Source organism: Cibotium barometz, chromosome 29, assembly GCF_041138505.1.
Source record: "Cibotium barometz isolate CiBa-2024 chromosome 29, ASM4113850v1, whole genome shotgun sequence".
Taxonomy (NCBI): domain Eukaryota; kingdom Viridiplantae; phylum Streptophyta; class Polypodiopsida; order Cyatheales; family Cibotiaceae; genus Cibotium; species Cibotium barometz.
The window spans coordinates 45470472-45485871 of record NC_141074.1 but is presented as its reverse complement, the minus strand read 5'-3'; the positions used below and the strand labels follow the sequence as shown (position 1 = coordinate 45485871).

The 15400-nt window shown below is 47.9% G+C and overlaps 1 protein-coding gene across 2 annotated transcripts in view; it reads right to left on the bottom strand.

The window, feature by feature from the left end:
* The window catches only part of LOC147622254 (phytochrome-associated serine/threonine-protein phosphatase-like), a 31878-nt gene extending 16913 nt beyond the window's left edge, over positions 1-14965 (bottom strand). Inside the window, exons 1-4 of one of the 2 annotated variants that reach the window (XM_086823362.1) lie at positions 14738-14963; positions 9504-9743; positions 981-1127; positions 826-893 (exon numbers count right to left, since the gene is read on the bottom strand). In XM_086823362.1, the coding sequence (XP_086679488.1) occupies positions 826-893; positions 981-1127; positions 9504-9584 (296 nt within the window). In that variant the 5' untranslated portion in view covers positions 9585-9743; positions 14738-14963. Of the gene's footprint in view, positions 1-825; positions 894-980; positions 1128-9503; positions 9744-14737 lie in introns of both variants that reach the window. The other variant, XM_086823363.1, reaches the window with a different exon arrangement.
* Between the last annotated feature and the right edge of the window lie 435 nt (positions 14966-15400).

Genomic DNA, 15400 nt, shown 5'->3' with positions numbered 1-15400 from the left:
GGGGGGGGGGTGTCAACATGACTGAAGCTCTGGAGGAGCGTAGCCATGGCAGTATAGACACCACAATGACTGGGGTGAGGGGATCTTTGTGGGAGGAACTGCTCTTTGCAATGAGGGACCAGAACGCTTGGCACTTATCAAAGTTTGGTAAACCCCTACAAACAATGTAAAACCGCTCGGTGACTCCATGAAGTACGGGCCTTAACACAATAGAGCATTAGCACATGAATGAGCAGGCAGTGGAATCTAGTACCCAAAAGGTTAGGAGCCGAGACAAAGCCTGTTTGGACGAGCAACACCCCAGGGGAGCTCATGGAGCTTTGTCAGCTGCTCTGGGCAACCTATGGAGTCTTGAAGCTTTTGAAGGGCCCAAAATCCCCTTAAAAAAAGATGCCCGAGTATGGAGGTAATATGTTGTCTTCCACATGGCATGTTGACCTGGCCAATAAGTGCTAGGTAGCAGGCAGCAGCACAGCAACCAGCTTAGCTGAAAGGTGGTTGCGACTGGCTAATAGCTGGCTAAGAGCAGGTCTATAAAAAGACCCTCTCCCTCCAACTCTCCCTTTCCTCCACTTTCAAGCATCCACTAGCGGGTTGCAAATATCTGGCTAAGAGCAGGGCTATAAAAACACAAATCCGCCCCTTGCCTCTTCCTCACTTTCAACCATCCTCTCCTCCAGCCTAATGTTGCAGGATCTCCTCTCCTCTCCTTAGCCCTCTTCCTTGCCAGCAAGGTGCAAAAAAAAAAACTCCACATTTGATGAAAAAATTCAGTGAAACCTCAGGTTAGAAACCAGCAAGCTAATTGAGAGTCCTATCCCTTACCTTGCCTTAAGTAGTAACAGTATTGTGAAGACCTCCAGGCTATTATAACCCCGATCCACAAAGTCTCCCTGATACCATGGTACCACAGCCAAGTTAGCAGCACGTGCAATCAAGAGTCCAGAATATTGGCAGCCCTAGAGCATCCAAAAGCTTACCATAAAAATATAATTTGTTTCAGGCACATGACCACCAGTTTGGAAAAGTTTCATTAAATCATGAAATTGGCCATGGATGTCACCGCAAACAGTAACAGGGCTATTAACAGGCTGTACATTAGACTCTTCCACCAATATCTCCTTGACCTGCATTGCCAACAACTTTTTGGTACTTCACATCTGAGCTTCTAAAAGACAAATCCAAAACCTTTTCAAAAAACAAAAGTGAAAAAAGATATTGATAAAACAGGCAGATTAACATGATTAGAAATACCATCAAGCAGCTGGAGCTCCCCCATGTGCGCACATGCATCTACCCTCCATCGCCATCGCCTCTGCGCGCTACCCCCGCCCCGCCCCGCCTTGCTCCCATACCCCTTTTCATTCAGCACCTCCAGCATGTTGCTCCCCCCTTCCGCCCGCATCCCCGCCCCCCCCCCCCCCCAAACCACCACTTCGGTTCTAGCATCAACACCGACATATGCCCTGATGGCAACATCCATAGTTGTCATACACCGTACAGCAGTCGTAGGGTACAGTACGCACGGTCTGAAACATCGACATTTTTTATCATCCCGCAGTTTTTGACCATTGCTGTTTTGACTGTTTTGACCATTTTTTACCCTTTTTTTTTAAGGTCGTTTTGCCCGTTTATGGCTGTTTTTGACTGTTATGGGGCTTGCCTGCTTTTGGTGTCGTTTTAGACCGTCTTCCAATAGTTGGGCCTTGGCCCTTGGCCTTGGGTGTGTGCCTTGGACTTTTTGGCCTCCCTTTAAAAAGCTCTCCTCCAACCTTCTCTCCATCACAAAATTCAAGCTCTCAAGCTCAAGCTCAAGCTCTCATAGCTCTAGCCTCTCAAGCTCTCCTCTCTTGGGCCTTGGCACTTGCAAGGCAACGTCCTTAGCGATGGCGACTTCAACGAGTGTCATGTGCATCCCGCACTTGGATGCCACGTGGACATATCTGAACAAGAAGGTGAAGGACCTGGAGTGGAAAACTGGTCCCATGCGAGCCTAGTCCGGGACGAGTCAACCAGGGTTCCACTCTATGCGTTCAAGGTCAGGTGTGCATTGTCCTGCATATGAAGCAGAGCTAGTTTGCGCTACGAGTCCCCCTCTGGAACGATGTCAAATGTTAGATGTTCTATGTATCTGGTTTGTAACTAGATGCCAGACTTCTGTAGGCATGTAGGTTTGCATGTAGAGATGGGGCCAGCCCATAGGGCTACCCCAGGGCTAAGATTTGCACTCTTAGTGTGGGCATGGGGGAGGTGTATAACCACCCCCAAGGGGCCAGGAGGGCCCAGGCTGTGGTCACCAGCCATCGCTTGGGCTAGAAGGGGCTGTCAGCCAGCCCTAAGGCCTCTGGACAGCCAGCCAACTGGGCCCCAAGCCCTAGAATGGCTGTCGACCAGGTATCGGACAGCCCACACAGGCTGCCCAGCAGCCCAATATCCATGCGCAGGGCTGCCCAGCAGCCTGGACACTGTCCTTGGCTCTTGCGCAGGATGGCCAGCCCATTTGGTGGTGTGAAACCAATTATTTGCACTTTTTTCCAAGACCTAGTCTTGAGACTCTTTAGTAACTGGCCGACTAGATGCTAAGGGAAGTATAAATACTCCAGCCAAGAAACGATGAAGGCATCTCATATTTCACAAAGGATTAGCTGCATTCCAAGGGGCCAGGACAGCCAAGGGAGTGTTCCAGTCCAGGTGAACATTGAAGGTCAAGATTTCAGTCTTTATTTTGCTGATTTGCATCATTCTAATAAAGCAAATACACCATTCGTGGTGGGGACCCTACAGATTTGGGACCCAATACTGTGTCCCTCCCTCCCTCCCTCCCTCTCTCTCTCTCTCTCTCTCTCTCTCTCTCTCTCTCTCTCTCTCTCTCTCTCTCTCTCTCTCTATATATATATATATATATTTTCTGCACATTTACTTCAGTTTTGTGCGTTATGTTCATCGTGAACGATTGCTGAATTCTGAGCATTGAAGTTACCAATTCAACCCTGGAGAATCCGCATGTTACATTGGTATCACAGCCTTCTTCAAGTGTGAAGATTCAGCAAGAAAAACCAGAAAACAGAGAGAGAAAAATTTTCTCACTTGTTTGGTTGGTTTCTAGACTCCGGTGGACCACCCCTTTCTATGTGACTCGTCCCTCGAAGGACGGTTGGTTTTCAGCCTCCAGAAGCCTCACACACATAGTGGATGGTTAGATTGCACTCTGGAAAGGAAGTGCACTTTCCTGTTATGGCGAGCTACGACGAAGAGAGAGAGAACGACAACCTTGGGACCAAAGTGCACCAGGCAGCCCATCTAGGACATCAGGCATGAGTGTATCGAAGATGTTCCAACAGATAATGTGAGCAACCGCAGAACGTGGTACCAAATTGGAAGAGCAAAAGCTGCAGATCTTGGCCCTGGAAGAGTGCACCCGTTCTCCAGCTCCTCGTTTTCCGTCTCCTCCCTCTCCTTCCGTTTCCCAAATTCTAGATCCTCTACGAAATGACCCTTTTAGGGGTCACGACAGCAACCGAGTTCTATGCTCGAGGTGCAGATGCGCGCATTGGAGATTCGACAGATGGAAGATCGTGCGGTAGTAGCCCATGCTGTTGCACAAGACGACGCCAGGCGACGCATGGAACACGAATGATACCTTGCGGCTTTGGATGCAAGAATGACACCAGTGGCTTCCTCGAGTCATTTTCCCGAGAAAATGAACTTCGGTAAGTATAATGGTAAACTCAATCCCACATTTCTTTATTCCTCCTTGCATCAGTTTGAAGCATATTTTGCCGCAATTAGAAAAAGTGATACTAACAGAGTGATCTTGGCTAGTTGGTATTTGGAAGGTGAGGCCATTTCTTGGTGGACCCAGTGGACTCATACCCACACCAGATTAGGTATTGTGGCTTATGTTTGGGACGAGTTTGTCCTCGACCTTAAACAGCGGTTTCTACCGCCCCATTACCTTCAGCGACTCGAAAGACGAGTTTAGGGGAGCGCATCAAAACACACAACCAATCCTTCAGTTTGCCAATAAGATTTCAAACTTATGTTTGCAGTTGGGCTTATCTGACAAGCAGCAACCAGATCAATGAACCAACCAACTTCCGGTACTGCGAGGCATCAACTGGCTCACAAGGATCAGTAACGGTTAATTTTGTGTTCGGGTCCATCGGCGAAGTAATAGGCTTGCAGTTCTCCATCCCAAAGGCCTCAAGCAACTCATGAACATACCGCTACTGAGAGACGAAAAACCCCCTCTGGGTCTGCCAGATCTCCAATCCCAAAAAGAAGTGGAGTCAGCCTAAGTCGGTCATCTCAAACTCCTTTGACAAGGCAGCCTTCGTCACTCTAATGTGCTCCACATGACCGCCAGTGAGAATGAGATCATCCACATAAAGGATGATAAGCGTGACCATGCCGCGTTCCCGAAAGAGATACAGGTTTGGATCTGCAACCGATCTCTGAAATCCAGTCCGAATAAAGAAGGAATCAATCTTCTGATTCCAAGCCCTGGGAGCCTGCTTAAGACCATACAAGGCCTTACGTAACCTGTAAACCATCCCTTCAGATCCTAGAACAATAAAGCCTGGAGGCTGCTCAACATATACCTCCTCCTGCAGGTCACCATTAAGGAACGCAGATTTTACATCCATTTGATACACGGGCCACCTCTAAGAAGAAGCAAGGGCAAGAACGGTCCGAATCGTGGACATCCGTGCTGTCGGTGCAAAGGTATCCTCGTAGTCGACGCCTGGCCGCTGAGCATAACCTTTAGCCACAAGTCTGGCTTTGTGTTTGTCCACCGACCCATCAGACGCATATTTGGTCTTAAAGACCCATTTGACACCAATGACTGACCGCTTCGACGGCCTCGGTACCAACTCCCAAGTGTTGTTCTTCTCGATGGCATCAAGTTCCACCTGCATGGCTTTCCTCCATGGCATCAAGTTCCACCTGCATGGCTTTCCTCCAAGTATCCTGTGAAAGTGCTTCCTTTACGGAAGTGGGCTCTTTGTCCCGCATAATATGAGACATCAAAGCATAGTTCACCTAAAGAAGCTCCCCTGTATTGCTTTTATCTCGGACTCTATGTGATCTTTGAGGGCCGTCCTCTGTGGTCCACTCGGAGGGTAACTCCGTGACACCGGACTCCCGAAGGGTGTCTAACAACCACCTAGGTACTCGAACAGATCGTGGATCCTCCTGTGGTCGCGGGGGCTCTACTCCAACTGCGGGCTCAACCTCTTGTACTGACTGAGGTTGATCAACTGGAATGATGGTCTGGGAATCATCACCAGACTCCTCTAGATCTCCAAGAAGTGGCGGCTCCTCGACAGTGGATACTGGAACATGCTCGTCAAAGACCACATTTCGGCTGACAACAATCTCGTTCCTGTCTGGATCATACAATCTGTATCCCTTGGAAAGAGAATTATACCCCACAAATACAAGCTTGCGAGACTTGGAGTCAAGCTTCCCCCTCTGCTTCTTCGGAATATGTACATACGCGTCACTCCCAAAGACACAAAAGTGCGAGACATCAGGTTTCCTGCCAAAGTATGCCTCAAATGGAGTCATATGGGGTACTAAAGTCGTCGGAGATCGGTTGAGGGTATGGACAGTCGTTGCCACAGCCTCTCCCCAAAGTGGACGAGGAAGATCACGATGCTCCAGCATGGTCCTCGCCATCTCCACCACAGTCCTGTTCTTGCGTTCGACAACTCCATTCTCCGAAGGCGATCCTGTATTGGCCAGTTCCCTTTTGATGCCATGATCTGCACAAAATCTGAGAAATACAGTCGAGGAGAATTCACCTCCTTTATCAACCCTGAGAGTCTTGACCTGAAATCTAGACTCTTTCTCCACCATCACATGCCAATCCTTGAACCGAGCAAATGCTTGATCCTTCTGGGAAAGAAAGTAGACCCACGTGAATCTGGTACAATCATCAACAAGCAGCATAAAGTAGAGAGATCCTCCCAAAGATGGTGTCTGCTGAGGTCCACACAAGTCAGTGTGAATCAACTCCAATGGTTTCGAAGCCCGCCTGGAAGCCTGCTTCGGAAAGGATTCCCTGTGCTGCTTACCACGTATGCAAGAAATGCAACGCCCTTGCCTACTACCAACATCTGGCAAGCCAACCACCATCTGGTCTCGGAAAGCTCGCCTCAATGCGTCCACATTTAAGTGGCTAAAATGAAAGTGCCACAAATCTCCGACCTGAGAACCTGTCAACGAGGAGAGTGCAGAGAGCTTGTAGATACCATTCTCCACACCGCCTTCCCAAACAACCTGGCTAGTCTCACGGTCCCGTAGAGCAACTGAATGCTCCTCCAATTCCACCCGAAAGCCAGTCTTGCATACTTCATGCACTGACAGAAGATAAAAACCCACAACAGGGACATAAAGAACACGGGAAGCATGCTTGCTCCCCTTGCCGTCGGGAATAATCTCCATCCGGCCCTCACTATGTATCGGAATAGTGGAGTTGTCGCCAATAAAGATGCGACCTGAAAGCCGTTTCAGATCCAGAAAGAAGTCACGGGATGGAGTCATGTGCCTAGAAGCACCACTGTCAAGAATCCATTCCCAGGTATCCTTCGCGGTGAAGCCAACTGCCTCCTCGCTCGAAGATGATGAAGCGTCGGAGTCCATCATCTCTAAGTGCACAAATGCCGGAGTCTTTGCAGCTGAGGCTGAGGAATCAGCACTCTTCCCTGTCCGCTTAGAGCACTTCCTCCAATACTGGCCTTTCTCGCCACAATCATTGCAGAATCTTTCGGCCTTCAGCTTCTCTCGTTCTGAGTCAGGCTTCTTCTCAGAAGACTTCTCCGGTGAAGCCTTCCCTTTGCCCTTGTTGTTATTCCGGCCTTTCGACCATTGGCTAGTTAAGGCCTCCGAACCGCCGCTGTGAGGAGGGTTCGTGAAACGTTCCTCCTGGTCCAAGACCATTGGCACAAGCTCCTCCCAGGTAATGGTGCTGAGCCTGCCACTCGTAATCAACGAGGAATAGAAAGCAGAATACTGAGCAGGCAAGTGGGACAGCAAAGTGATGGTCATGTCTTCATATGATATCTCTTTCCCAGCTTGTAGGACTTCCTGCTGAAGAGCCTGCAGCTTGTTAATGTGTTCCCGCATCGTCGAGGACTTTGCAGGGTTCATAACCTACATCTGCACTTCCAAGGAGATCCGTTTCATGGGTGATACCCTGTTGTAAAGAGAAGCCAAGTGCTCCCATATGCCTCTCGCCAAGCGTCATGTGCTTTACATGATTGATCACTTGTGGTGTGCAGTTGAGGAAAATAAATGACCGGATCGTGGCGTTGACACGATCCCACATGTGTGCCTGTGCCTCTCGGTCCCCTTCCTCTGCTTCCGGCCGTGGAACCCCGATGATGATGAAATCAACAAGGTCATATGACTCCAGCACAGACTCCATCATGACCTTCCAGATGCCGTAATTGGACCCGTCCAACTGACAGTCCACTGGGAACGTGGGGGAGAGTCAGAAACTTCACGTGCTTCTCAACCATCTCTAGCAAATCTGCCATCGCGGGGAGTAAACTGAAAGGGTGGGTGGGTGGGAAAAGAAAATCTATAAAACCTGCCAGTGGCTGTCCAGCACCTTAGCCCACCTTCCTCTTGCAACTTCTCTTCCCGAACAGTCCAAAACAGTCCACCAATCAGCAACCTATCGCTCCCCCTCTTGCTCAGAAAAACTCCCAAGATCTATCACGAGCCTAGGGCTCTGATACCATGTCAGAATATGCAGCGGAAATGATAACCAAACTTGGGTTGACAAGAGCAAGTAGAATGCAAAAAATAGACAGCACAGGAAACATAGAGAGATAGGTGTGTAAACTCTTCTCTATACACAAGATCCCCCAGATAACTGAATGAGAAAGTGGTGGGGGACATGGGGCCTATTTATATGCCCCATGCAAGCAGTCGGCCTGCTCTAGAAGCTCTCCACGACTGCACAAGGCAGTCGGCCAGCAGTTAAATGCCGCCACGACTGAATAAAGCAGTCGGCCAGCAGAGGAAACTCCACGACTGCTGTCTGGGCAGTCAGCCAGCCACGAGAGACTTCTGCCAACATCTGGAATCCCTCCACACCACAGAAAAATGGGAAAAAATAGGGAAAAAATACGGGGAGTGAGGAAAAATGATAAAAACACCTTATACAGGGCAGGCACACCCACAACAGAGGCCCTGGTGTATAAATATAGACAGGAGATGACTTCTAACAGTACATACTTTAAAAAGTACGTGGTGTTGGATGTAAATGAGATACCATTAACCTTGTAGTTAGGGTCAGCTTGTAACTTCTAACAACCACTGGTCTAGATTATTTAGCTTGATAGCTGAAGAATACAGTGGCCTAAGCTAAGGTTATCTTGGTGGGGCTCTTTACTTTTCACCGTGAGTAAGCATGTTGCCTTATTTGGATTTCCAAACCCTAGTAGCAATGTCTACAAGATGGGTCTTGGATGGTTCGCATCGAACCAAGGAACTTGTTTGGTGGCTATGGAGGATCGTGGAAACTAGGGTTTGCCTACTACAGTTCTCTTCTTTTATGGATTCACGAGGATGTGAAACTCAAAGAAGGGGGAGATAATGTTACGTGTCGAACTAGCTAGGGTTAGTTTGGGCGTACGACTAAGCCCTAGGTTAGGGTTTAGCAGAGTGTAGGCCTGAATGGTCCACGCTCGATCAAAGGTGCTAGCATGGATGAGGTGAATTGACCTTGAGTCAAGATAGTAACCTATGGGCTAGGTATGGCAAGTTGGAAACTTATTAATAAATTAAGAGCCATAATAGCACGTTACAATATTTTTTTTTATTTTTTAATTTTTTTCAACTGGCCTTTGGCCCAAGGTTACCAAATTTCACCCTTCGTAGACAGCCGCTCGTAGGCGCTTATTTATCCACCCATAGGTGATGCCGCCGAAGAAGCACCAAGGCGGGTTTTGAACCCAGACCTCTTGATCCTAGGCGCATCACCTCAAAACGGGGTAGGAAACGCTGAAACATTTCACCCCTTGACAAGTGCTTACTGAAATGCTCGACCAAAATGGCTATACACACACACACACACACACACACACACCCAACATACATACACACATATAAATACATAAATATATACATACACATACAAAGACACACACATATACATACATATATACATATAAATATAAATATAGGTATACACGTACGTATGTATTTATGTATATACGTACGTGCGTATGTATGTAACAGTCTCTGCGCGCGCGCAAGAGAGAGAGAGAGAGAGAGAGAGAGAGAGAGAGAGAGTTGAAACTGAGAACACGAAACGATGTTTCAGAAATGGCATTTCAAGGTTTCACGAAACACGAAACATATTTCAGCGTTTCCAGGATTCAGCCAAGCTGAAACGCGTTTCATGGTGACCATGCATCTTACTATTACCAATGAAACTCAGCCATGCATCAGATTAACATGTACAGACAAGGGAAACGACAACTCACGTATTCACAGAGCTGTTTCAGCTCATCCTCCATCAAATGCTGCCCCTCCTTCACCCTCTCGATCCAATGATCCAGATCCATGTGGAAAATCGATAAAACAGCTGAGGGTGATATGTTGCCTTGTAATAAGTCAAATCTATGTGTCTAACAACCAATTTTGCTATAAACAACAATCTGAAACCTTCACCCGTCCACCACTTTAGCCTTGCAAGCTAGTTACACAATGCAGTTTACTTTCTCCTGCCATGGTCATAACAAGAAAAAAAAAATTACTTAAAGGTCCAAGGGCAATAAGAAAATCATGCGACACACAAACGATTGTTTTTAAAAACTCAAGAGACCTCCCTCTCATGTTGCTTCAAGCCATCTATCAAAATGTTCAAAAATGAGTAAAATAGAATGCATAAGTCAGAAAATAAAATATGACCACAGTATTGTACTTTGTCTTCTCTGCTTGTCATCAACCATGCTTCTTAGACGTGACTTTGTCTTGCAATTTCACAGTGGGTTGATCCAACACAGACCATGTGATACATGTTAGTTGCACGTAAAACTGAAAGGCATGATTCACATATGGAACCGGAAGTGAGTGCACTCTCGCTTGATGTAGCTCAATATGAATTGTTGCAACTCCACAAGCACAACAAAGAGCAGAGAAATTGAGAAAAGCAACAGCTTTCAACATCTGAGGAGGTGCTACTTTTCAATTTTGAAGAATCAATAGAGTTGTTCAAGGACTGTAGTCTCTGAGTTCACAACACTCGTGGATGAGGTTGCAATTGGATTCAACGTTTTGTAAGTATCAGAAGTACAAGATAAGGTGTCTGAAGGAAAGCCTTTCGATACAACCAATGGGGTAGACACAGGATGTAGTGTTTGAAGAAGAGCCTTTGGTGGTTGAGTACACATGGGAGGTGTTAGAAGTCATCTCCTATCTTTATGTTGACACCAGGGCCTTTGTTGTGGGTGTGCCCGCCCTTGTAGGTGTTTTCTCATTTTTCCTCACTCCCCGTATTTTTTCCCCATTTTTCCCTATTTTTGTGTGGCTTGGGTGGCGGCCCTGTGGTGGAAGGACCTCTGAAGCTGGCCGACTGCATTTTTACATGCTGGTGCTTGCTGATTGTGTTGCTTCAGGTCCACGACCTCCCACATGAGCTGGCTGACACCCCTGCAGCTGGCCGACTGGTTTTTGGCTGGTCGTGGAGGTTTAGTGCCAGTCGGCTGCCTCTGAAACAGGCCGACTGCACTTGGGGGGGGGGGGGGCGGGGGGGGGGGGGGGGGGGGCAGTCCCTTGTCACATTTGTATCAATTCGGGATCTTCTTTGTGTATATAGAGCAGAGTTACACGCCTCTATCTCTCTTGTGCTGTTGTTTTCTGCATTCCGTTTGCTCATGTGTTCCCAGATTTGGTCATCATCTCCGCTGCGCATTCTGACATGGTATCAGAGCCCTAGGCTCTTGATTGTTCTTGGGATTTGTGTGAGCAAGAGGGGGACTGTTGTGTTGCTGATTGGTGGACTATACGGGACTGTTTGGGAAAGGAGAAGCAAGAGGACGGCGGCTGATTTGCTGGACAGCCACTTGCAGGTGTAAGTTCTTCTTTGTTCCCGCCCACCCACCCTTTTTCAGAGTACATCCCCGCAATGGCAGATCTGCTAGAAATGGCCGAGGCATGTGAAAGATCCCTACACTCCCCACGTTCCCGGTGGACCGTCAGTTGGACGGGAACAACTACAGCATATGGAAGGTTATGATGGAATCTGTTCTGGAGTCTTACGACCTCGCTGATTTCATCGTTGTTGGGGTTCCACGGTCGGAAGTAGAGGAAGGGGAGTTACCATCGATCCGAAAGGACCGGGAGGCACAGGCACAGATGTGGGATCGTGTCAACGCCAGGGTCCGTTCGTTTATCTTCATCAACTGCACACCGCCCGCAGGTAATCAATCATGTAAAGCATATGACGCGGGCCAGAGGGGTATATGGCAGCATTTGGCTTCTCTTTACAACAGGGTATCGCCCATGAAGAGGATTTCCTTGGAAGAAGTACAGATGCGGGTTAAGAGCCCTGCAAAGTCATTGACGATGGGGAGCATATTAAGAAGCTGCAAGCTCTTCAGCACGAAGTCTTCAGGCTGGAAGGAGATATCGTCACAGGACATGGCCATAACATTGCTGTCGCATTTGCCCTCTCAGTACTACATAGTACTTTGTCTTGATTACCAGTGGTAGGCTCAGCACCATCACGTGGGAGGAGCTTGTGCCCATGGTCTTGGACCAGGAGAAACGATTCACGAACCCTCCTCAAGGTGGAGGTTCGGAGGCCTTAACTGGCCAACGGTCGAAAGGCCGTAACACTGGGTTGTCAGTGCATCAGGTTTGCAAGACTGGCGTACAGGTGGAGGTTTGATGAGGCATTTGTTGCTCTCCGGGACAAAGCAACAGGCCAGGTGGTTTGGGAAGGCGGAGTGGAGAATGGAGTTTACAAGCTTTCAGCACCCTCTCCCCCAGGTCCTCAGGTTTGTGATGAGTGGCAGTCTGGTAATGGCCACTTAAGTGTGGATACGCTACAGGTGCAAGCTTTCCGGGACCAAATGGTGGATAGCTTCCAGTTGATGGCAACAGTTGGCAGGAACTTTCCCAGTACTGATGTTGGTGGTTCTTGTGTTCGTCAGTCAGAGGAAACTGAAAAAGTAACTTATGCTCTGATGTCTCGCAGTATTCGGGACAAAGATACTCCTGTAGATGAGGATGTTCTTTCACGGGGACCTCTCGGAAAGCCAGGCAGGTGGCAGCAGATTACTTGCAGAAGGAGGTGCATACTCCAGGATTTGTTCCGGATTTAGAGGGGTGGTTGACAGGTTCCAGAATGGTTGACAGGTTCCAGAAGGCCTTGCGTGGTCTTCAGCAAGTTTCCAGGACTTGGCTTTGCACCGTAACAGGTGTTGATCCTTGTGGGCAGTGTGATGCCTCTTTGACTCGGAAGCAGAATGGTTCATTGATTTGGTTGATGGACACCAGATTGGACGAGAGCTTCCTAATGAGGCAGTTGAGCTCATGGTTGTAGATGACTCTTTGGGAGGCAAGATTGCGTATCATGTGGTTTCTGCGGCATGCGAAGAATCATGGACTCTTTTACACAGGAGGGGGATTGATTGATGGAGTCCGACTCCACGGTTGGAGTGACTCAGCTTGGGGAGGAGATCCGGACACGAGGAGATCTACTTCAGGCCCAGGAGCAGTTTTATGGAGCAGTAAGAGGCAGTCATCTTTTGCCTTGTCGTCGACAGAGGCAGAGTACCGGGCTCCTTGTGATGCTGCTTGTGAGGTGGTGAGGCTGCAGAGGTTGCATTGCAGGATTGGGGTTCCACTGGAGGAACCCATGGTCATCCAGAGGCACTTTGTTCGTGAACAAATCGTTGCTAATGACATCTTGCTAGTGTTCTGTTCAACGGAGGACAGTACGGTGGACCTCTTCACGAAGTCGCTATCTCAGGATTTGCTCAGGCGACACCCCGGCTCCCTATGGTTGGTTTCACAGCCAGGAGCTGAGAGGGGGTGTTAGAAGTCATCTCCTGTCTTTATGTTGACACCAAGGCCTTTGTTGTGGGTGTGCCTGCCCTTGTAGGTGTTTTCTCATTTTTCCTCACTCCCCGTATTTTTTCCCCATTTTTCCCTATTTTTCTGTGGCTTGGGTGGCAGCCCTGTGGTGGAAGGAGGACCTCTGAAGCTGGCCGACTGCATTTGTACATGCTGATGCTGGCTGATTGTGTTGCTTCAGGTCCACGACCTCCCACATGTGCTGGCCGACACCCCTACAGCTGGCCGACTGGTTTTTGGCTGGTCGTGGAGGTTTAGTGCCAATCGGCTACCTCTAAAACAGGCCGACTGCACTTTGGGGGCCATATAAAATGGCCCCCCAGTCCCTTGTCACATTTGTATCACTTCGGGATCTTCTTTGTGTATATAGAGCAGCGTTACACGCCTCTATCTCTCTCTGTCTTGTGCTGTTGTTTTCAACATTGCGTTTGCTCCCAGATTTGGTCATCATCTCCGCTGCGCATTCTGACAAGAGGGCCTGTCACAAGATGTAATTGCACTTTCAACCAAGGGGCAGTGTGCACGTTACATCAATTTTGCTTTGTTCAATGGTTTGGAGTGTCCAAGGGACGACCCTCTTGCCAAATTTTCCTCTAAGGATACCATCTCAAGTCAAATTAGATGAGCATTGTTTACACCAAGCTAATTCTAAAGTTTCTCAGAGGACTGAGACCAGGTGAAGAAGATTGTAGAGCTGCTACAAGAGCTGTTTGCATCACCATTAGCAGGGTCAATACTAGATAGAAGACTTGACAATGGACAAGGTCTAAGCATCTATGACAACACTCCACCCTCTTTTTGAAGATAGGCAGGAGGGCATGTCACATGCATCATTCCTTCGATGCATGTGCCAAAACATCATAAGGCGTCTATGAGCCAGGAACCAAAGAGCAACGAAAATCAGTGTTGTATATTGTTGGCCACTGTTGAAAAGTATTGAAAATATGGAATGCTTGCATACTTGCGTTGGAGTAAAATCAGTAGAAAAAATGTTTCTGGCTCAAACAGCCACTGTTCTCTGTCCATCCATGTATACAGGCCCCATAGTGCCCTGTCCAGCGTGGTCGTGGTATGTCTGTACAGCTTCTCTTGAGTCCCCGTGTAGGCCTCTATCCATATACTTCTGATGCACTGACTACTATACTGCACTCTCCCTGCTAAGGTTTTCACTATCATGGTTGCATGAGCAAGGACTTTCCTACCCGAATTATGCAGAAACTGCTAGTAAAGCTATGCAGATGGCAACAACCTATCAAACTCCTTTAGCACCCAAGTCCTGATTCTAGAAGTAGCATCCTTGCTGCAAATAAGAGATAAACACGTTGATGAACAATACCAACACACCAGGAGCTACCTCCATGGCTCTATCCAAGCCATAAATCAGCTTGGGAAAGTGCTAGGTCATCCACAAACCCACCCACAAGCCATAAATCAGCTTGCTCTACAGCTAAGGTAAGGATCTAAGACACAAAAGAGTGTCAGATAATTGAAAAAGCTTAAATTTTAAAATTAAAAAAATGAACACAGCCCACGACTTGCAGGTCGAGCATCCTAGTTTCTCTACACGCGATCGGTATTTTTACGACGGAAATTTCACAAATTTTAAATCATTTTTCCAAGGGGAAAAGAATGCGACCTGTGAAAGGCAACCTTCTGCACCATTTGTGCTCTAGAGCTGCATCTGTGTGTATAGTCAGATCCGAGGCCAGCCGTCTTCTTCTAAAATCCCCACAGAATGGTGGAGGGCACAATGAGCGGCCAATCTGAAAGCCCGTTTATAAACCAAAACCTTCCACAATAGTGTGGAGACCATGGTCAATGGACTACATATGAAGGGTCATGGGGGCGAGGACAAGATTGCCACATGCCAAGTATGCGATGTCTTTAAGGCCTAGTAGAGATATCTGATGTCTAGCACCCAACACCAATGTGTTGCCTAGAATAAATCGGTACAAAGAAGCACTCATTAGCTTACACACATGAGGAGAGCAACACAAGTGTGCTAGGTGCTAAAGTTTTAATTGCCACATAGTGTGATGGACGGAGCACTACTATCTACATTGATCCTGAAACGAGAAGGTGCATTTCCAATGTACCTAGCATGAGTAGATACAAATCTGTAAGTAGATTTACCAAAATTGCAACTCGAGTGTGGGATAACATGCAACAAGCCATCATCCCTCGGCTCTAGTAAGTAGGCTTTTGGGGCCAACATCTCCTTCAACTACAAGAGGTAGAGCAAAAGTATGACAAAGCTAGGGATTACATTGCTAGGGTATATGCTTAGTACCAATACGAT